Source organism: Balearica regulorum, chromosome 23 (genome assembly GCF_011004875.1).
Source record: "Balearica regulorum gibbericeps isolate bBalReg1 chromosome 23, bBalReg1.pri, whole genome shotgun sequence".
NCBI lineage: Eukaryota > Metazoa > Chordata > Aves > Gruiformes > Gruidae > Balearica > Balearica regulorum.
Window position 1 is genome coordinate 1,074,416 of NC_046206.1, and position 21,751 is coordinate 1,096,166.

Below are 21,751 nucleotides of genomic sequence, written 5' to 3' on the forward strand. Positions count from 1 at the left end.
AAGGCAGTCTAGCCACAAAAGATAAAAAGGAGGGAGGTGGGTGGCAGAAGGGTGACTTTTGGTTTTCATTTTATCTATTTTTACAGGAAATTATCTCAAAGGATGTGAAGATAACTCTCTGCATCTCCACAAGTTAACCCTCCAGAGACAGCTTCTCTACAGGCTCAAAGAGGTAACGCAGTAACTGCGTGTAGCTACTGCTAGGCACTAAACACACCAGATTATTTTTCTTGAAGAAAAAAAAATGCTTACAGCAGTATTAGATTGGATTCCAAACAAAGTATACCCATCATTTAGAAAAATGATTCAACTGTGGGTTATTTATACAAGTTAACATTCATCAGTCAGCAATGAATATTCATAGAAATAGGTATTTTCCTCTGCCTGAACTTTCAAGCATCACTTCATTACTTCATCCAAACTGGCTGAAGAACCAGTGCCTATCTCAAGAGCCAATGACCAAATGCCACTAAGATCACGCTACTGCCTTCTGCTAGTCAATCAGTTAATCTCTCCCAGTCACACACATTTCATTCCTTCCTTAGTCTTCTATCTGAAGAAATGCTTGATGGCAAAATTTGTGAAGAAATATTTGGGACAGGAATATGACACCTTCCCACATCTAGCCTGCTAGCTAGAACAAAACACAAGCCCATAAATGCAGCTCCAAAGGGCATAGGCACCAGTCACCCTAAGTAAGCAAGCATTTCAGCTTGGGACAAACCTCTTCCTAGCAATTGCACGGACGAATGTGAAGAAAAGACATGCCCTTTAAACAGCAAAAAGGGACTCTCCTACCATGGATTCCAGAAGGAGCATTTGCTTTCAGGACAGATTAGGCTTTCGTGGGGAATGGAAGGAAAGTGGCCTAACAGAACTACAGAAAAGGAAGAAGAAAAAGTCTTGTGTGAAAGTACTTAGGGATGTCACAGAGAACATTCAGGGTTCACCAGAATGCTCTTCGTCCTGCCGGCCCCAGAAAAATCATAGCTGAAAGGGCAAACAGTGTGTTTGACCTTTGAAGTGGTCCCAGGGCTGGAAGCCCCAGGTGGATTGGACACTCGCTGCTGTAAAAGATCCAGTCGCGGCGGCACGGGAGGAAGGGTGGCCTGTGGAGCTACTGAGAACGGAGAAGGAGGACGCTCAACCTGAAAAAGAACAGAATGGAAAAATCAACAAATGACAAAATCCAGTAGCACTCCTTTTCTCTGGAGAGCCTTTCAAGCTCTGTGACTTGTACTGGCTTCAACATCGCTACTGGTAACAAATTACTGTATTAGTAACAACCACACACCAGTAAATGCAGGCAATTTCACAGCACAACAGCATTTGACCTGCAGCAAGCCTTGAAGATTACCAACAGGCTTAGCTGTGGCCCACAACTAAAAACGCACGCTTAGCAATGGCGCAGTAAAAGACAAGCTGTTTTGCTGGACTAACAGACCTGCCTTGCTAGGCCCTGAGCAGAACAAGCTTCATTGCTTTTCAACACAAGAGGGCACGATCTGCTGCAAAACCTACTTCTCACTGCAGGCACCGCTGTGCAAACTACCTTGACTACAGCGTCATGGCTGTGTGCACCAAAACCTCCATTTTTGTCCCTGGAAAGCTGTTTTTCCACCTAACAAATCAGAACAGTGTCCGTTCTTCTCTTTTTCATCAAGTTTATTTTACAAGCAAGGCTAGTGCTTTCTAATTTTGAAAAGCTTTACACAGGTTTGAACTCACTACTGCCAACAAATACAGAGTACTAGCCTTCTGCAAACCATCACAGGATGTCACCCTGAGGAAATTGCTTTGCTTCCCCAAGTTATGCATATAAACACTACCTCCAGGGATACAGTTTACTGTTTAGCAGATTTTTTCAAAGAGTGGAAGCTAAAGAGAAATACGATCATAGGTAAACCAGTGTAGAGGATTCTTTCTGACCAGGAAAGGCAGATTATTTTAGTGAACGCAACTGTTAAAAATTAGCCAAATTCAAACCCACTTCCCTATGCAGTAAAACAATGCTAAGTGCAGGTATGCAAAAGCAGCAACGAGCTTTTAGAAAAAAAACACGCAGGGATCTATAAAGAATGCCTGTCTTGTACACATCTCCTGGCAGGACGTAGCACTAATGGCAGAGAGTTATCACACCTTTATTATACAAATTTATCAGACACCATATAAAAAGATCATAGTCAAACTGACTCCCTCAGCAAAATAGCCTGCCCTCTACCCCATTAGTCATCAGGACCTTGGGAAGACTCTATCTGGTTGGCTGTATTCATCACTGGGGAAAATGGATGAATTTTTGCTGATATGAGTGAACCATAGCTAATAAATCAAAAGCAGCATTGCTAAGCATGCAGGGAAGTGTTACAAACCTAGATCTTACACTCCAATAGGTCAAGCCAGCCTTTTCACCCTTCTAAGGGTTCTTTCAAGACAACCCATAAAAGATCAAAGACTTCAAAGTGTGATCACCATTGCTTAATAGAACTGACAGTGTAGAACTTAGTAGAACTGACAAAACTGAACCTAAAGCCCCGTTTTCCGTACTGAGTAAAATCTTTCCTGTTATAAGGTCTGGCAGCCCTCACACACACAAATCACAAAGACCACAGGAAACTGATGGAGAACATGCGGTCTTTGTACATACTGTCACATCTACTAGCACACGCTCTGGTGACCTTACTTTGGTACCAGCGAGTTCTTTCATCATGAAGAGTGAATCATCAGCTCTGTCGTCATCATCATCGTCATAATTGGGCGAGGGAGTTCCTTCTGCCCCTTGCCGCGATAATCCTCCTCCTCCTCTGGGGTCAAATGGGTCGACTACAATTGGCTCCGTGCCTTTGATTTCACAGCGGCAAAAAGGACATCCCTGGCCTTCTGATTCCTTCAGGGAAGATAAGAGATCTGTTACAACAGCCACTATGATGCAGAAATTAAACACCGTTAATATACAAAGAGGTTTAAACCTGCTTTCTTGGCAGGTACCTTTCAACTGAGAGGAAGACACAAAGGCAAACTGTGATACGCTTATGGGGACTATTTTCCCTCTGGAGCAGAGAAAACGTTTTTTAGCAAGTCCTTGCGCTTGCCTGTTCCTAGATTAAGAGATCAGGCATCTAACCAGCTTCTCCCTGTGCTGGTGAAACTGGCACTGAAGCACTGATATTACTGAACTATGTGTTTAAGTCCTCAGTTATGCTATCTTATCTCCATACCTGAAGGAAACTGAACAGTTTTGAGAAGAGAATACACCACTTCTGTAAAAGAGCAACTAGCTTCACTCAGAGATTAACAAGAGGCAATGCCTCACCTGCCACGCAGTGAGACAGGACGTGCACATCAGATGGCCGCAGGGTTCAATCTTCACATCCTTGTCGTTTTCAGCACATATTTTACACAGCTGAAACGTGGAGCCCATCTCGCAATACAATTCATATTGTTCCTTGGGGAAAGATAGACAGACATGATTGGTACTGTAAAATAACAAGCATGATTAGTCACAGCTACAAGAAAACCACCACAAGATTTGCAGGAAAAAAATAAATAAATTCCAAAGACAAGAACACAATGCAAAGGAGAACAGAAGTCTGCAAAGATTTCACTACAATTTTATGTATTAGATACATCAGTCAAGCGCTCAAAAAAGTGGGCTTCAAGTTATCCCAGATTTTCATTTCGGTGTCCCAAGAACAGCCTGGGAAAGCAGGGCTCAAGACATGCTGGATGGAACAAAAGAATGAATATTTGGCAGAACATTCTAAAAAAAAAAAAAAAAAAGTATCTTAAGATCTGTCAGCCCTGCATAAAGCTTCACCTAACCTTTGCAATCTCCTCTGCCCATTCCTATCATTCAAAGTTTTCTGCAATTCCTGTAAAATACATCAGCCTTAAAAGCAAACTTTGGGGATACCAAGTATGACAGAATTGTATAAACAGCTAAGGAGGCTAGAAATTAGGAAGAAAGCAAGCCAGTTTGATGGGATAGAATACTTTGCTCACCTGTGTAACTTTAATGTGGTCCTGAGGTGTGGGCTCACACAAGCCAGTCAAGTCAGGATTCTGATTCCGGCCGTCGGGAAATAAATAACTGTAAGCAGTTGGGGAGAAAAAAAGATATCTCTGTATGTGCATATACACACATGCATACATACACACATGCACACAAACACACATATAACATTTCTTGTGGGGATGGTGGAGGAAAGAAAGAATGAGGGTAAGAAGCAAAGGGTGGGAATTCAAGGTATTCTGAATTCGAAAGAAGTTTTGGAAGAATTTTACTGCTGGACAAAAACCAAACATGTCATTCTTAAAAATAAAAAGAAGTGTGTCTTCCTTGCTGGCAGCAATTTTTATTTTAAAAAGGATGTTATGGTCCCAGACTACTCTTCTTAAATCATCCTATAGTGAAACTGTAATATCCAGAATAAGAAAAACTTATGCCATAATATCAGTTGTGATGGCTCAAATTAAGGACTCGGCTGGAAAAGACTCTGTGATAAGGGAAACAGTGACACACACCCATCATCTGCTATTGCAAAGGACAGTACAGCTCTCCAGTGCAAAAGATAGTCGCCTGAGTATTCTCGAGTGCCAAAACAGTTAAGCGTAAGAATTATTCCACTGACATCAATGGGACTATTCATACAATTAAACTGTTTTGCTGAATCAATGTCTCAATAAAAAGTAAGAGCTGATACATGTCCAAAAGGGGCTCAGCGATGTCAATAGTGATTGCTTGACCTCTGCAACGTGCTGCCTCTCCTGTGAAGCAGACAATGTGTCATGAACCCAGAAGGTACATTTTACCGTTCAACTGACTTTAAGACCTCACCACAGGATTAAGATTTATAAAACAAACTCACAGTGAAAAAGGGCAAAAAAGTTAATTTTGATAAAGTTACTTACAAGCCTTCCCTGAAGCCATCAATCAGTGCCTGAAAAAGAGGTTTGTTGTGGGGGATTGTCTGAAGAATGTTCCCATCTGCAGTGACATAGCCAATGGCCCACTGACCAAGTCGCGTACAACTCAATCGGAAAATATAACTAAAAACACATAAAGGAAAAGAAACTTCAGTTTGGACTGGAACAGACAGAAAAGATTAAATGTCAAGTAGGCAGTCTTTGTCTGGCTATCTCAAGTCAGCACATAAAAACTAGTAGGAATAACTTGATGATTTATACCAGCTTTCCTCAATTTACCGACAGGCAGATCAAAGAAGAACCTTGCAATCTGATACAAAGTGAGAAAAGCATCCTAGCACTGGCCTCTAGGTGACATTAAACCCAGAATCCAGAGCAAGAAAAGTTACAATCATTAAAATAATTTGTTTCAAATTAACTTTTAAAAACCCCAACAAACAACAAAACCAACTGACTACACAAGGTTTCCATTTTTAAAACCAGCACAGAACTAACAGCATAGTAACAACCTCCAGAAATGAACACTTGGCCCTTCCGGCATAAAGAGAAAACTGTTAGCCCTGTTGCACTGGGCCAAGGTCTACCCAGGACATTAGGTAGCCCAAAACTGCTCAGGTGCACAGCCCCCCTAGAAGCATGTGTTGCCCCCCACAGCCTCTGAAATCTGCCCAGCCTGCAGCACCACATTGCAGCCTACTCCACCCACCATGCTGCTTTCTGCCAGAGCAAATACTGGTCAGCTGCCTGGCCTGTCTGAAGCTGGCTTCAAACGTGCAGACTGCTCCTGGAGGCTGAGATCTGCTCAGCTCTCTCGGTTTTATCCATACGCACCACAAAGTTATGGGACCTATAGACACATTCCCTTATTTGTGGTCCTAAACAGCCCACCGTTTAGGCTCACTCTGGCGGTGTCTGCCTCTGCGTGCTGCTCAGGCCTCAGGGAGCTGTTGGGAAGATTGTGGGGGTGGGCAGGAGGTAAGTCACCACACGGAGGATAATCTCCAAATATGGGGCAAGCTAGGGCTTTTCACAGTTTAAATTTCTGAGGAAGGAGGACAAAGACAAAATAAAACCTATCTCCTCAGCCAGCGCACTGATCAGCGATGTTAACAGGAACGATCAAAAAAGCCACTTCTGCCAAGCACCAACCTGCCAGGTTTGTGAATGAATTTCTGAAGCCGGGCTTTCACCTCATCATATGTTAGGAATGCCATATAACCAGGATGAGTCACCGCTAGGCTATTCCAGTTCCTGAGCAAAGAGGACCATGGCTATAGAAACAACAAAGAAATATATTAACCACGCACTTCTAAAAGGTATCAACACATACAATATTCCTTAATCAAAGGGATCAGTTCCTCAGTTAAAGAAGCGGTTTCTTTTTCCACCATAAACCCAGTAGCGGAACTAAAACCTACATTCTCACGCAACAGCCTTAGCATTTGAATTTCTCTCTTGTCGGTGATAAAAATGTCACCTAAGACACGCCTTAATCAAAACTCCTTTAATAAATGCCAAGGGAGAAGTCGCTGAGGTCACAAAAAGACAGCTCAAGAATAGCTACCAATTTGTGCTGCTTCTGCAGAGAAAATTACTCATTCCTGAGATAGGGATAAAGACAGGAGTTTAAAAAGATTATGCACAGGACCAGAAACCATGACTAGCCTGATCTCTCACATCGACTTCCTATACATATGGCCTCAGAAAAGTGATCTCCCCTCTCTGTGCCAGTTTCACAGTAAGATTCTTGTGACTATCCACAAACCACCTAACCTCACTTGGGTGGAGCAAGGATTACTGGCTAGTCTAAGATTTGAATAAAGAAACCAGCACATACATGTTAAATATTCTTCAAAGTTATGCACAAGAAGTCATAACAAGCGTTTGAAAGCTCTCAATCCTGTGAGGGGCTTGGGTGTCTAAATCTCATCCAATTCTTCCAAATTTCTTAACTCGTCTAAAAGAAAATATTAGCTCTCCCTAAGAACTTTGCATCTCTTGGAAACTGTAGCAACTCTTAACTTGATCTTTATGTACAATAGTTGGAAAAAGTACTGAATGAGATCAGCTACATTGCAACACCGAACATGGGAATTTTTCATCTAGACATATCTTAATTACAACCCACCCTATCACATGGGAAAAGGCAAGTCAGAGCCAAAGAAGTAAGTGTTTGTTCTTCAAAACACCCAACTGCACCATCAGAAGCTGTGTTTTTGAGTTTAGTACTATTAAAGACTGTGGGTTAGAATTTTACCTACTATTAACATCACATCAGTAATAGAGATATTTCTTGTGCACAGAACACAGGCATGTCCACAACATCCTGGCTGTGTCAGTTCAAAAGCTAGGAAGCCCAAATTTTCATGCTTGTGCTCCATCCTGAACAACCCTCCCATGGAAAATAAATCTGACAAGAAAGAAAAGGACAAGGAAAGACAGACTGATAAACTAAACTTCACACTTCCTGGGTTACGGAAGTTGTGGCAGAACTTCAGTCTAAAAGTGACCTTTGAAAGGGAAAATCTGATTCATGGGAGGATACTCAATGTGCCTTACAGCTGCAGTATACGTTTAGACAATTTTTTCTTCTACAATCAGACGCATCACACACTTTCACTGCAATATAGGGTCCTAAGTATTACTAGAGCTTTTTAGGGGATGAAGAGCAAGACGACCAAATCCCTTACATCATAAATAATGTCATTTTAGTGTGTTAGTTGGTCCTGGGAAAAAGTCTAACCTGAAGAACCGAGACACATTTCAAGCGACTAACATTCCCCAATTCTTACCTGGAAAAGTCGTGTGAAGATATCAAATTCAAATACTGAAATGTAGTCATTGCACGTCAAGTCAATCGTTGACTTCAGGGCCATGGCTTCCAGCCCTGAACTGATTGGATGTACTTCATGCAAGGCCTGACGGAAGCTTTTCCATGGAACGATAGTCCTGGGGAAAAACAAGCCACCTGTAAATGTGATGTGTCTGAAGACTACTACCATGCACATACTTCATACGGGTTTTTTTGTGTGAGTATGCACTTCATGATAATGGCAGCGAAGAAAATCAAAATTAGCCACAAGAGGTTTATTCGTGTTATGCAAGCACAGGATTTCTTGGTACTGCAGGAAATTAGCAGCCAAATGAACTTTAGACAATTTTCTCTGCATATGCAAAATTTTGGAATCTGAAGTCCAGCTCTGCTTTCTCCTTTCCCTTTTTTCAGCAGTCCTATCATGCCAATGCTTGTATGTACCCTGCGCTATATACAATACCACCACTTGATAAAGAATTTCATAATGCTGCTGCTGGTAGAGGAGGAGTTAACATTAAGTCTTTTAGTAGAGGTCTAGATAGTTTTAAAAAAAATAAAACAGCTGCAAACAATTCTCTTCTCTTAACTGGAGAAGATAATCAGAAGCCAAAACAGAGGCTCCTGTTTAAAGGAGTATTTTCCTTCTTTTGAAATATCAAGTGGACTAGAAACATAGAAAAAACCATGCCTAGCATCAGACAACTGTGCTATTCATGAGTAAATATATTATTGCTTTTTGTTCTGACAGCTACTAATTAAACTCTTTATGTGAAGTACCTTAGTTACCCTAGTCAGAGAGCAGTACCCAATTCCATTAACTTTAATCCTCAAACGTTGCTGCGGACACCTCCACAGTTCATTTAGTCAGCATTTTAGCAGATACAAAAATTAAAACTGACATTTCAACAGTTTGCACACAAATGTACACTGCGCTTCACTTTCTCCTTCGTTCTATCTTAAGAAAGCCATTATGCAAACTGACAAAAGTTCAGAGAAGCCAGAAGAAAGGTGATTGGAAAGACTAATTGGAGGGAAGATGAAAAGAATTTAATATAATGGCTTAGCTAAAGGACAACTAATATTGGGAGCATGGTAACCTCTGGAAGAAGAAAGCAGATTATTTTGCATAGTTCATGGAGCTTACTTACAAGTTAAGGAATTAAATTAAGGAGAAGACAATTTAAGCTGAATAATCAAGGGAAACTCTGTGACAGTAAAAGAGTCTCCGAGGGAAAGACCCATCACTTGCCACATTTAAAACAAGACAGGACAAAGAACTGGGAAATATAACGTAGGAACAATGCTGTATCTCATCCCAGAGTGAACCAAATGACTAGTAGGTCTCTCCCATTGTTAATTTTAACCTGACAAAACCTCTTCTAAACCACAAACCAAAATTTTTAAAAATACACAGTGCTGTGTACAATTTGTTGCCACATTTCTATTTTTAAGCAGAGTTAGAAACTTACTTTTCACCAAATGCCTTTCTCCAAAATTCTGCAGCATCTGCCTTGGTGATTCGGAACGTGTCTCCCTGGAAAAGGCCGCTTGGGAAAATACCTTTGAGTTCTGCCAGCATATGGCTAAATATCAGGGATAACTTTGTCAGGTTACGCCTACAAAGGACCCAAAAAAAAAAATGTTTCTTTTAGAAAAGACAGACATGGTTTAGCACTCTGAACAAACCAGCAGTAGTACCACCTATTGCAATTCAAGAAGTATCCTAGCCTAGAAAACTCTTCTTATTTGGGACCGCCTATCAAGTATTCTACCCAGCATTCAGAACACATCCATCACATGGTACTTAGCAGCAAGGTCTGTGTTTGTCAAGACATTTTCCACAATGACTAACTTTGCATAACCGCTCTGAGGTGGGCAGATTATTTCCAGGGCAATCCCCCCATCAAGGAAATACATTCAGAGAAAATGTCAAAACCCAATATTCAGACCACACCTATTCAGTAACAGCATAATTGGAGCCAAAACCTCATCAGAATCCTTTGCTCTTGGGTCTGAAAATTCCTTATGAAAGCACATAAAACTACTACTGCCATGTAAACTGAATGTCTTTCCAAGTTTCTTGCTCAGAGAACGCCTAACTAACCGATAATAACAGGCCAGCTTTCAAGGCCAGGTCAAAACACCTGCAGGTTTTTTTCTAAAATGGTAATAACTTACAAACAAAAGCTTGATGGTCAGGGTGCTCAACCATATTGTGTTGAGTAATTATCCAATTTGAATCACAAATTGAAACCCCAAGTCCCTTCTCTGCCTGGTGACATTCATAGATCAGGAGTGCTCTAGTCCATCAAGGTATGCCCTTTTCTAAACTGGAAACTTGGAGAAGAGGAAAAGAGATATTCTCTGCTTCGGATTTAGTCAACGTGCAAAAGATTTCCAGAAACAGAAGACAGGAGGACTACAGCCTAGCAGAGAGGACACAGCAACATTGCGAGCACGCTGGGTTACACACTTCACAAGAAACTAGCGTTGGATTGGCATTAAATTCCAGCAGTACAAACTGCAGCCTAGAACTGCTTCTTCCCTCCTTGTAGTCTTAGCGACTACATTAAGGAGATAAGCTCTGTGTTGTAACTGTGCTATGCAGAAACAGAACTAGCTTGGGTACCTCAAAGCATCAGTGCCTGCAGCAATACAGTAATACCAAAATAACAGTGTTCCTACTAGGGAGTCAAACAATAGCACTATTACACACTAGAGAGGTCATCTCCTACTTGTAGATGGGGGGGGGGGGGGAACCCCATTCACTAGTGGCACCTCTTTCTCTCATTCCTTTATCCAAATAAAGGATGACTCTCTTCTCCACACCATTATATTCTCCAGATGCTAGGAAAATGGAGTTCCTGAAAAAAGACTTGGATATTTCTAGGCCAGAGGCTTTTTTTCACCCCCACATCACGTGCTTGAAGGTAAAAGAAGACTCTAGTATCATGCGGGAAAGGACAACTTCCAAGTTATGTCCAACAGACCAAAGCTGGTCAGAAGACTGCCTCAACCACCAAGGCACTGCAGACTCAGTTAAGACACTGAGCAACAAGTTATTTTGCAGACTGCAAAATACTGAACCATTCAGACAGGGGCTAGAAGCATCACCAGTCACATAGTATTTTCTTAGCGCCTTGTTTTCCAAGCTCTCTCACTAAGTATGCTACTAGTGTAGTGTGCCATCTCCCTGAAGACAGCTGTGTTTGGCAGCTCCCCCAGGTTTCAGCCTTTCACCAATTTCTAGTATTCTGGTTGGATTGGTTCCAATTTACTTAATCTTGGACATTTTTCAGATACCACTTGCTCCAGACATGCTACTCCTACTTGAAGTACTTATCCTGTTAATGTGCCTGACTGTGAAACTGACCTCCAGCTAAAGGAGACAGGTAACTGCTTCCAGTCTTTCTGCAAAAATTCCCTGGACATTTGGGCTTAGGTCTTCTAGCTCCATGTCATACTTTCATAAAGTCTAAACTCAATCGGAAGTGACTGACTTTGCCTGACATATGATCTACCATTTACTCAGCTGCACATGAGCCCTTTCTCCATGGTATGATGCAGTCTAGGTAGACTAGAAGGTATAGAGGACTTCAAACTATAAATCTTCTTTGACAGTAGTTCTCCTCTCTTACCCTTATTTATTCAACTACATTTTAATTTGTGTCTCAGCAATGAAAGCTGCTCAAAGTGTTTATCGAAGATACCAGCTATACAGCAAGGGATTCTAGTTTTTGGGATTTCATACACATTTGATAACAACAGGTGCTCAAGATTAACGCGAGTAAAACAAACCACCCAGACGCTCTTCTGTAGGGTGCTCCATTCACAGCAGCTCTCTACCAGATGCGTTACATCTTCAAACTGTGTGTATTTTAAAGCTGCTCTATGATTTGGTTGCTTAATTCTGTAAACACAAACTGAAAAGCTCTGCTGTTCACCACGCTCAGTTAACTGGCCTCCACAGAGAGGGCCTGTCAGAAAGTCCCCTTGTCTTACCAGTGTATCACAACTTCCAGTTATCTTGCTTTTGGATTTTTGTTATAACTTTGGAGTGCTACTGCAAATTCTCACCTTCTGCTTTTAGGGAAGTTTACACAGCATTTTTTTTTTTTGAACAAAACAAAAAACCCCTACACAGGACCCTGTGTGTAGGAAAAACTAAGCTGTATCAGAACAACAAAGTAATGGCTTTCTACGTGACCACAATCACATTTATGAAGATCAGTGGCTCAGGACCTAGATGTATGGATACACAAAGAAGCTGCAGCAGTACAAAACCCAGGCTGTTACCTTATCAGTAGTATCTGTTTGTGCACTTCTTCCCTGGGGTGTAATGTTAAGTAATTCAAAGTTTTGTATTCCTCTTTCCAGTAGCAGATAATCAGCTTTGCATTTACCAGGGGAAAGCACAATTCTGAGGCACAGCTACAAGCTAATCCTACAGAGAAGATGATTTAACTATAAGTCACACCCCAGCTTCCTCTCTCCAGAGGGTAGGTTCCCACCGTGTCCCTGCAACACCTTTGGCTGACAAACACTAGAAAAACTGCAAATCAGAGGTTCTAGCTGCAGAGGTTGCTCTCCAAGCCGTCTTCTGAAAGTCCTCACTTCCATAAAATGATAGAAAAGATGACAGTTTATGGCAGTGCAAGGAGGGAAAAAAAAAAAAAAAAAAAAGGGCAAACACCATGCTATTAGGCTATCATTTAATCCATCTACAACTCAAGAAAAAAAAAAAAGATGGTATTTGATTTTACTAAGCTTATAAAAATGGAGGTATGAGCAAAACCTGCTAATTATTTTGTTACACTGACATGGAAGCAGTTGGTGAGAACTACGTTCTGAATCATTTCCTTGAAGAGTTAGTGTGTAATATTTGTGTGCAATCTTAGCAGGTGAAGTGGCATATCACAGCAATGCATTAATGTCAAGTGACTACAAAGTTAACAATCCTAAAGCTGTTCAGGTACATGGTACATGCCAACACCAACTTGCTAAGTACTCTTAACACTTGAAAAGTCATGTCTTGTTTATGAAAAAAAAAATCTAAGCATGCTTGAACCTAATGTATGCAATATTTGCTAGATGGAAGGAAAGTCATGTCAGGGATAGACACTGCCCAGCCGTGTGAAAATTTGGGTATGATCAGGCAAGCACACGTGCATTTCTGACTCTCAAACAAAAAGCTAAGGGAACAAGTGTATGGTTTAAATAAAGCAACGGTTAACACTCCAAGAAGACAAGGTATGTTCCTGCGTCCAGTTGCTTATCACTTCTGCCTAAGAGCCTTCTCCCGTCGCTGAGTTTCAGAAAGTTCTTGCACTTAGCTGAGCACATGATTTCAGCAAGAGAAGTTAAGAACTTCTGCAGGCATCAGGATGGATAAACAAATGGTTTTACACACACACACTCTGAGGGACTCTGTTTCAAAAAATGTTTCCAATACTTGAACATTTTCAATTCTTAAAGTTTGTGGGGTTTTTTGTTTTGTTTTTTTACAAGTATCCAGCTATATCTTAGGTAAATAACAGAAAAAACCACAGGAAGTGAACATAAAGCGCAGCAAATTGCAGAATACTTTATGTTAGTAACTAGCTTTTACATACAGCAACTAGTCACCAATCCTGTGCTAAAAGGATGAACATTTTCTTTCAATAATACACTCCTTTATTTTTACAAGCCAAGTTACACATTTGTAAATTAATACAGACCAAATAATGCTTGCAATTACAGCGAACACTTTTATTGGCATATCGAAGTTTGGAGATTATTGTATTTTATTTTTAGTAACATCAGCAACTGTCCTCATCTCCATTGCTTCAACTAAACAGAAGGAAGTGTCCCAGAAAAAGGGTAATATTTTCAAAGAACACTTCAGTGACATAGACCAGAGATTCCCAGACATTTTTGGCCTGACCTCCAGCAATCTTCCATGTTTCTTACAGACTGTGATGACCCTCTTTCAAACTTTTAGCCAAACACAGCAATGAACACAAATACTGTTACCAAGAATTGTTACCAATCTTGTTACCAAGATTGTTAGTGAATCAATGACATACATAAAAAGTGAAAGCTTAGAAAGCCAAGTATTTTTCCACTCTATACAGTAACCAAGTATTTTAGTAAAACATCTGCAGTTCTAGCATGGAGGCATTGTTCCTTCCGTACACACAGTGTTAACGGAGAATCGTTTCTTTAACAACCCAGCAGCATCACCAGAACCTGTTCAGCTGCAATTACACTCACATGCAAAATTGCACTACCTTGACACTGACAGGGCTCTAAATACGCAGGTCTCAAGCCACCGTTTTGAGGAACAAAAACCAGCATGAAGCAAGACTATTTTTTTTTTTTTTTCAGTTACTCAGTGCTTATTAATCAGCCGGCTCCCCAAGGCCGGGCCGGGCCAGGCCTGCTGGCGGCTCTGCAGGCTCAACAGGCATGTCCCTTCGTCCTCCCTCCTCCGTGCCCCCTCCGCTGTGGTTGTGCTACTTCCTTCCTCTTCGTGACTGTTTTTGCTCCATGCATCTTAGCGGAAGTCAAGAGGTCGAGTAGGCACTTCCATTTGCACCACAGTTCTTCGCTGCAGCCCCTCCGTGGGCCGTGCCCCAGCTGGGTTTTCTGGTGCTCCTGCCTCCCCCAGACCTATTGCAGATTTGTCTTTTCCAGGTTCCTGTTTGCTGGACAAAAGCGTTTTTCCACCGTATTGGCTCAGTCTTGCAAAACCATTAACAGCAGAGGACTGTTTTAAATCGGAGCACTGCCTCTTTCAGCTACATCGACATGATTAGTTACATGAATTCAAGTTACAAGAGCCATACAGCACCTAATGCACTTCATGACTAAAATGCCTTTCCTACCTCAAGGCAATGTTGATATAGTACTACCATTTCTGCCACTGCCAGCTAGATTTTTTTCATTTTCTTCCAGTATTTCTCAACTTCTTCACAGCTAACCGACACAATGTAATTTTGTTCCTCACACATTACAAGACAACTTCTCCACTGGATAACTTAGTCACAATATTGTGCTCACATGCCATAATTTGACATGCACATACCGTCACGTCTGTAAAGCTTGTTCTGCTGAAAGCATGCTACAAACATCACTGTACAGAGGAATTAAGAGCTGTAACACAAGACAACCAACTAGGAAATGCTTCACTTCTCTGAAGTTATTGTGCATATTTCTTATATATGACCATATTTTCAAATGGATTTTGTATTTGCACTCCCGCTGACTTGAGTTACACTTGTGAACACTGGGTTTTCACAAATAATGTTCAGTCTCTCTAAGAACAGGCTGCATTTAACAAAGATTCTTCACAAGAGGCTAAGACAAACACAGCCACGCCTCCACCTCGGGCCCAAAACAAAATTAAGCTGAACTGAACAAGACTCAACTGCCTTCATTACAACACACTATCGAGAAAATGCTCTACTTCATAAAATCAGTGCCAAACTGGCTAAAATTACATGTCAACAAAGATTCAAGAGGGTAAAAAATTCAAATCAGAGGACCTAAGTGACTGTAAGACCATGCTATTCAAAACACAAGAGAAAGCTCTCTCTACATGTCATCTTGGCTCTTTAAAGGGGCATGACCCAAAAATGCAGCTCACAAGAAGAAATGCTGTCTCAGTATACTGGAGGAATGATCACAGAGCATTTTTTTAAAAAAGTACAGCTATTTATTCTAATGGAAAATTAAGGGGAAAAGCATTACAGAGGATGTGGGAACATCTGACACCTCAGCACTAAACTCATTGACTGAAAGTCAGAGGCTCCTGGAATAAGTGATGCAGATAATTGCTTTTTGTCCTCACAGAATTGCAGAATTAAAACGTTCACCCAGGACAACTCAGATGCATCACTTCCTTTCTTCAGAAATTCTATGTTTATTTGGTAAAAGAAATACAAATTGGGCACTTGGAAATGAGACACTGCTCAGTTAAACTGAGGGAAAACACACTCTAAATTGCTGTGCTATTATTCACTGCTACTGCTGAAAACTTGTGGGTTTTTTTTAAACTCACAGTTCAAAATGGCTTCTGTGGCATAATAGTCTTATGTCTCCAGTGGCTCTCCATGTAAGTTTGATATACAGAGCTACAAGCACACCATAATTATTTCACTAGTTGAGCAATTAACGCTTGCTTTTCTGTAAATCACACCTCAACAACCCTACTGATAGGTGAGACTTCCTTCAGAACTTTGACATTCTTCTGAATATGAGATCAATATTAAATTTTCTGAGAGAATTTTTTTTTTTTTTTTTTAAAAACCTCATTTTACAGGCGAGGCAGCTGAAGGACAGGAAGTGCTGGAAGCTAGAATTACAGCTAGGGAATTTCTAATTCCTTATCACATGCTCATTATTGCAGAATACTATCCACTTACTAAGTACTACTGCAAGAAATTAAAACTAAAGAAATACAAGTTTTCTACCCTCTCACTTCCGGGGTTACTTTGGAATTACAAATTTACCACCAGATGATGGTTAAGTGACAGGCTTAACATCTACTACAGGTAAATGCAAGCTCCAGTACTTAAGAAAAAACAAAAAAACCCCCACAAAACAAAACCCAAACCTGCAGTTCTCGGGTCCTGCAAACAGTCAAACATTATTTTTTTCTGTAACTACTTTACATCTTACAGTTTGATATTTTTAAGATTTAAGAACTAAAAAAGAGTCAGCTCCTTTAACAAGTCTCCAACAAGTTAAATGCACCTTTCAGAAACCACAAAAGTGTGCGGTTATTATCTTACACCTGCTTTTCAGATGTTATGAACGATGCACCAGACACGAGCAGTTAGACTCAATTTCAGCAGATAGGCGGCTGTGCCCGGTTCCAGAAAGCACAACTGTACCTCGTACCCTACTACCACACTAGCAACAAGTTATGTTAATATGAAGAGCATGCAGCAAAAACTCCAGCCTACGCATATAAGCAGTAAGTGGAAATGCTTGAGGTGATCCCAAGATGTCTTTTATAACAGAGACAGCTTCAGAAAAATAGAAACAGCGGAACTACTTTCAACAAAACTTGCAACACAGGAAGTGAATGAAATTCCATTTAACTATTACTGGCTCAACAGAAGTCACTTTACAAAGCCATGCTGGGGCACTGCCCTGTAACATTTACAGTACTTCCATAGGACAACTAATACAGCAGACTAACAGCAAACCAGACATTTTAGAATCAGCAAATTAATTGCTTGTACTATAGAATTTTACAGCATCAGCTACATTGATTTGGTAGACTAGCTCATCCTGGCACCCTTTGGGAAAAAGGAAACAAACACATAACATGTTCATCACCTCTTGTTAATAGGAGGTTCGGCTCCAAACACACTTTTTCATTTAAAGAACTTCAATTTTTCATTTTTTGTAGAGCTATAAAACCAGCTGGTTAATTCTGCAACTTCAAGACTTCACTTACTAAACCAGCAAAATAGGGAATGGGAACACAAGCCACAAGACTAAATATTTCTGTCCGTTCTAGGTCTACTCCCAGTTCCATTACAATACTCAACAGCACGCTTGAATAACCTGAATGCAGGGTAGCACCGTCACCTCCTCCGCAGAGAAACCAGTCTGCATCAGTGGATGCTGCGGGCCTCGGTGTGCCTGGCTAAGGATGTCTGCTCATGCACAAAACCCACGTCTAACTGCACCTGGAAGCTAAACTGCCACATTCATGAGACATTGCACCTGAGCTGACTCCCACAAAGCCAAGTCAGAAATGACTGCAACCACTGCATTAGACTCTTATCCTGCTTAATAACTGCTACAAACCTCTGTACAACAGTTGCGATTGCTATGAAGCTTTCCCTCTGCTCCCTCCCCCTTTTTTACCAATTATGTCTATGGCCAAAAATGCAATCGCTAACCAGTGAAACGCGTTCCCCGTATGCAGTATTTCTTTCCATTCTACATTCTTTAAATGGCACCAGCTGTAGCTTTAAAGCAGCAAGAAATTCTATAGACTAATTCCTTTATCAGTGCTTTAGATATTACGGGACAGAAATATTACACGAAACATACATGTTTCCTTACAGTCCACTGAATCCTGGCACTCTTCAACTTATATATATATCTTTAAATACCTTGAGTTCTGTGAGTAGAGCATGCCAATCAGTTTAAAGTGTCACACAAAATATACTGCAGGCCACAAATGACCAGAAAACTTTGGCATACTTGTATTGTTATGCAAATGGACGTAACTGATCTGAAGCAGAAAGGACAACACAGTTCAGTGTGCTGACCAGAAGCACCAACCTACTGACCTTTAAAGGATCTGGACTTATTATTCCAGGCACAAACGCTACTGTTATATTTTTAACAAGCTAGATTTCTTTCAATGTTAAGAGGGTAAAAATTCACTTATTTTTCTGGATTCAAATATTATACAAACCACTTTAAAGAGAATAATTCATTTGATACGATTAGTGGTCTTTAAAGAGCTCAACGTATACTCAGAGGATTGACGAGATAAAGGATAACCTCTCACCTCGGTAACAGATTAATTCTTTTACCAGATTTAGGGACTACAGAGCAAAACTTACTGCTCAGAACAACATTACTCATTACACTTATATTTGGGCTCTCCACACTGGAGTAAAAAATTTGTATTTCAGGGGCTACTTGCTACAGTTAAAGGGAAAAAACAAAGCACAAAAGCCCCATTTCCAAATAAAGAAAGATTCTGTATTTCACACTTGATCTTCAGTCACCTCAAAACTGTCTTGGGTATCGTGACACCACTGGGGGTTTCCTTGGCAGAAGATCTATAAGCTCTATCTCTTCATTCTCCATTTGCGTCTTGTCAAAATACTAAACCCAAGATATTTCGCAACATACATACTGCAGTACAACATACAACTCTGGCAGATGCTTGCTGTTCAAGCTTCAGACTCTAGGACTGCAGCTGATGGCAGTACTTGCCCAGCCCATAGCTGACTTGCTGAGTAGTTTGGCAACAGATCTCCATTTTTCATCCCCCTCACACCTTTCTCACCATGACCAACTTATCCTCTACAGTAATTTTGCAGTCCTTTCTACAGGTGGGCACCAGTCAGCAAGCCAGCTATGGGCAGCACATAACTGAGTGCCATCTGATCCATCTCCCAGTGATGGAAACGGGGCAAAGCCAGCAAATTCCTAAACTAACGCCACAGAAAGTATTGCTTCGAACTGTTAGGAAGCAGCTGGCCTAATTTTGTTCAGTACCTTGCAGCAAGTTGATGGTTTTTTCCAACACTATCTTGCAGTTCAGAAAAACTTTCCCGCACCAAACCACAATCTGTTTTCTGGCTGAAAGGCCCATGACTGCAGACTTCTTCAAATCAACAGAAACCCAAAACACGGCATCTTGGCACTTAATATACAAGCAAGCACCCAAGAAACATGATATGGTTGCCAAGTAGCAGTAGCACATTTTTGTCAGCATCAAGAAATCTATCCACATTTCAAATGATAATTACTACAAACTAAATAACACGCTTGCACTTCCATCCACAACATCAAGTCCACGGAGACAGTCTTCCACAAAAGTCTACACTTTTATAGGCTCTGAGAGCAAAGAAGAATTAAAAAAATCTTACTTCCTTATTATGCAATAATCTGAAAGCTTACATTTGTCCATAAATTGATTTTCAAGACAGTAGTCCAATTTTTGACAGAAAACTAAAATAAATGCAAGCTTATGCCAATTATGCTAAGTGTAACTTAAGTTCCACAACTATCCCCTAAACTAGCAATTTAAAGCCAAATTAAAACGAAATTATTCACATTCCTCTCTCCAACGAGATTTAAATGATAATGAATTTCTTTTTGGGTAATAAGCAGTTAGTTAGTGTTTATATGCTGAAGCCTGGCAAGGAAACCTTTCTTGTGGGCAGCTTTGGAGCCTGTTCTTTTCGTTAAGATGTTCTAATTTAAATGCAGATGTAGACTCCACACTAGTGGGTTTTGTTTAAAAAAAAGTCTTAGCTGTATTAGAAGGAAGTGACAGAAAGAGGACTCACACACACCATGCACCATTTGAGTTCCACATTTTATACTATCTCTTTTTCACTGGACAGGAGTGTGTGCAAGCATTCCAAAATAGGAGATTAGAGCACTAGCCTCCCCATCCCCCCAGAGGATTTTTCTGGTTCATGGTTTAGCACAAGTGTTTTCCAACTTTTTCCTCTTTAAAATCCAACTTTCCACCACCCCCCCCAGTCATTCTTTATGCATTTCCTTCCCTTTTAGAGATATGCATGGTCATTTCCAGTAGACATTAAATATTGGTAGCTTTTTCCTGTGTAAATTGGTTAAGTGTTCACTTTGGAGCTAGAGAAGAATACGAAAACCTGCTGAGCCAGCATCCCATAAGACTATTGCCAGACAGACAACAGTTAAATATGGAGAAGTCTCCCAAACCTTTTTTGCAACTCCATGGAGGGGGTTTATTGTATTCCCTGCCTAACTCCATTTTCTCCTCTACAGATATGTTAGTTTTGTTAACAGCTTGTTTTCGAAAGTATGCAAGCTGAACTAGTGAAATAACTTGTGCTGATTCTTAAACATCCAGTCCACATCCTGAATAATTACTTCTCCTCAGCCTTTCACCTAACCCCCACCCTCCAGTTTACATATCTGCATGTGGAGACATTTGCAGTGGTCTGATTTTATTTAGAAAATAACTTTTCTGAATTTTCCCTCATAATAGACTGTTTTAACACAATCAGTAAATTCGATTCACTGGTGAAAGATAACTCTTCAGCCTAATTTACCCTTTCCTAAGTAACAGATAATTCCTATCCATGTCTACTGTTCAGCAAGCTATTTTTCCATGTGAAGTATAATCCATATACACAATTGAAAAAAAAAAAAGCTGTTGCAATGAGTAATTTATGCAGTTGGGAAAGCTGACGAGTGACAGCTCCTCGGTGCAAGTAAAGGTCTGGAGAAGTAAAAGCTTTCTGGAATAGAAACAAGAAATATTCCAACATAACCACAGAGCCTTCAAATTAAACTGTAATCAAGAGCTTAGGTAACTTCGGCATGTCCAGAGCAGTTGTGGCATTAGTATTAACGGCACTATCAATGGAACCATCACATTGCAGGAAAAAAATATGTATGTTCAACCAATTTTTTGTTATCATTGGTTAAACAGTAAACTCAAAAAATTCACAACATTTAGAGAGTCAAAGAAGTCACATTTACCACTGCAAGTAGCACAGCGAGCTACTCAGTGCTAAGCAGGTGTACCTTTCTCCTCTGCATATAGACCTGATACGTACCATCTACAGAATTTCTTTTATTGCACCTCTTCAGCTATATAGGCTGCAAACTACACCTTTGAGTGTTTTCGTGTTTTGTTTTTAAAACTTCAAGTGACAAGCCTTAAATTTTTCATTAGAAAGCACTGTAGATCTATAAAGAATAGGAACCAACAGCTTTGGAAATGTGTATAGCTTCAAGAATACCTGCTAATACAGCCAAACAATTACTGAATGACTTACCTTTACCTTGCTGCAAGCATATGACAAAGTATCTGGAATGATTAACTCTTTAAATACTATTTGATTCCAATATCAAAGCTTGTAGATGTTACCATTTTATTTTACCAGATCCCAAAATATGTAATTTGTTTTGAGAGACCAACCTACCTATTAGCAAGGACAACCCAAATAAGCTCCTAAGCTGTCAAAACTCAGAGGAGCAATATAGTATCTCCACCAAAAAAACCCACACCTACGCAGAAGTCATCAAGCTGAATCTGATCTACTTGCTAAAACTCAGTCTTTAAACAGTAACTAGAAGTTACTGCATGTACTTATTAGTCAGGAAGTACATACATAGCTTTAAAAGCACCCTCAACAGCATTAATTTTTAAACCGACGTGGAAGTGAGCTAAAGCAGAATTTAAATACCATCTTTAAAGCTCTCCTAATAAAATAAGTTGTCTTCACAAAAGTCACAGTATGAGCTTATGCAAGAGTAACAATTTCATCC

At 40.4% G+C, this 21,751-nt stretch overlaps 1 protein-coding gene across 1 annotated transcript in view; it reads right to left on the reverse strand.

The window, feature by feature from the left end:
* Positions 1-21,751, reverse strand: part of CBL (Cbl proto-oncogene) — a 44,265-nt gene that overhangs the window by 10,774 nt on the left and 11,740 nt on the right. Inside the window, exons 3-10 of the mRNA XM_075774669.1 lie at positions 9,208-9,354; positions 7,716-7,872; positions 6,073-6,194; positions 4,909-5,046; positions 4,000-4,087; positions 3,311-3,442; positions 2,681-2,884; positions 1,017-1,148 (exon numbers count right to left, since the gene is read on the reverse strand). Of these exons, the coding sequence (XP_075630784.1) occupies positions 1,017-1,148; positions 2,681-2,884; positions 3,311-3,442; positions 4,000-4,087; positions 4,909-5,046; positions 6,073-6,194; positions 7,716-7,872; positions 9,208-9,354 (1,120 nt within the window). The remainder of the gene's footprint in view (positions 1-1,016; positions 1,149-2,680; positions 2,885-3,310; positions 3,443-3,999; positions 4,088-4,908; positions 5,047-6,072; positions 6,195-7,715; positions 7,873-9,207; positions 9,355-21,751) is intronic.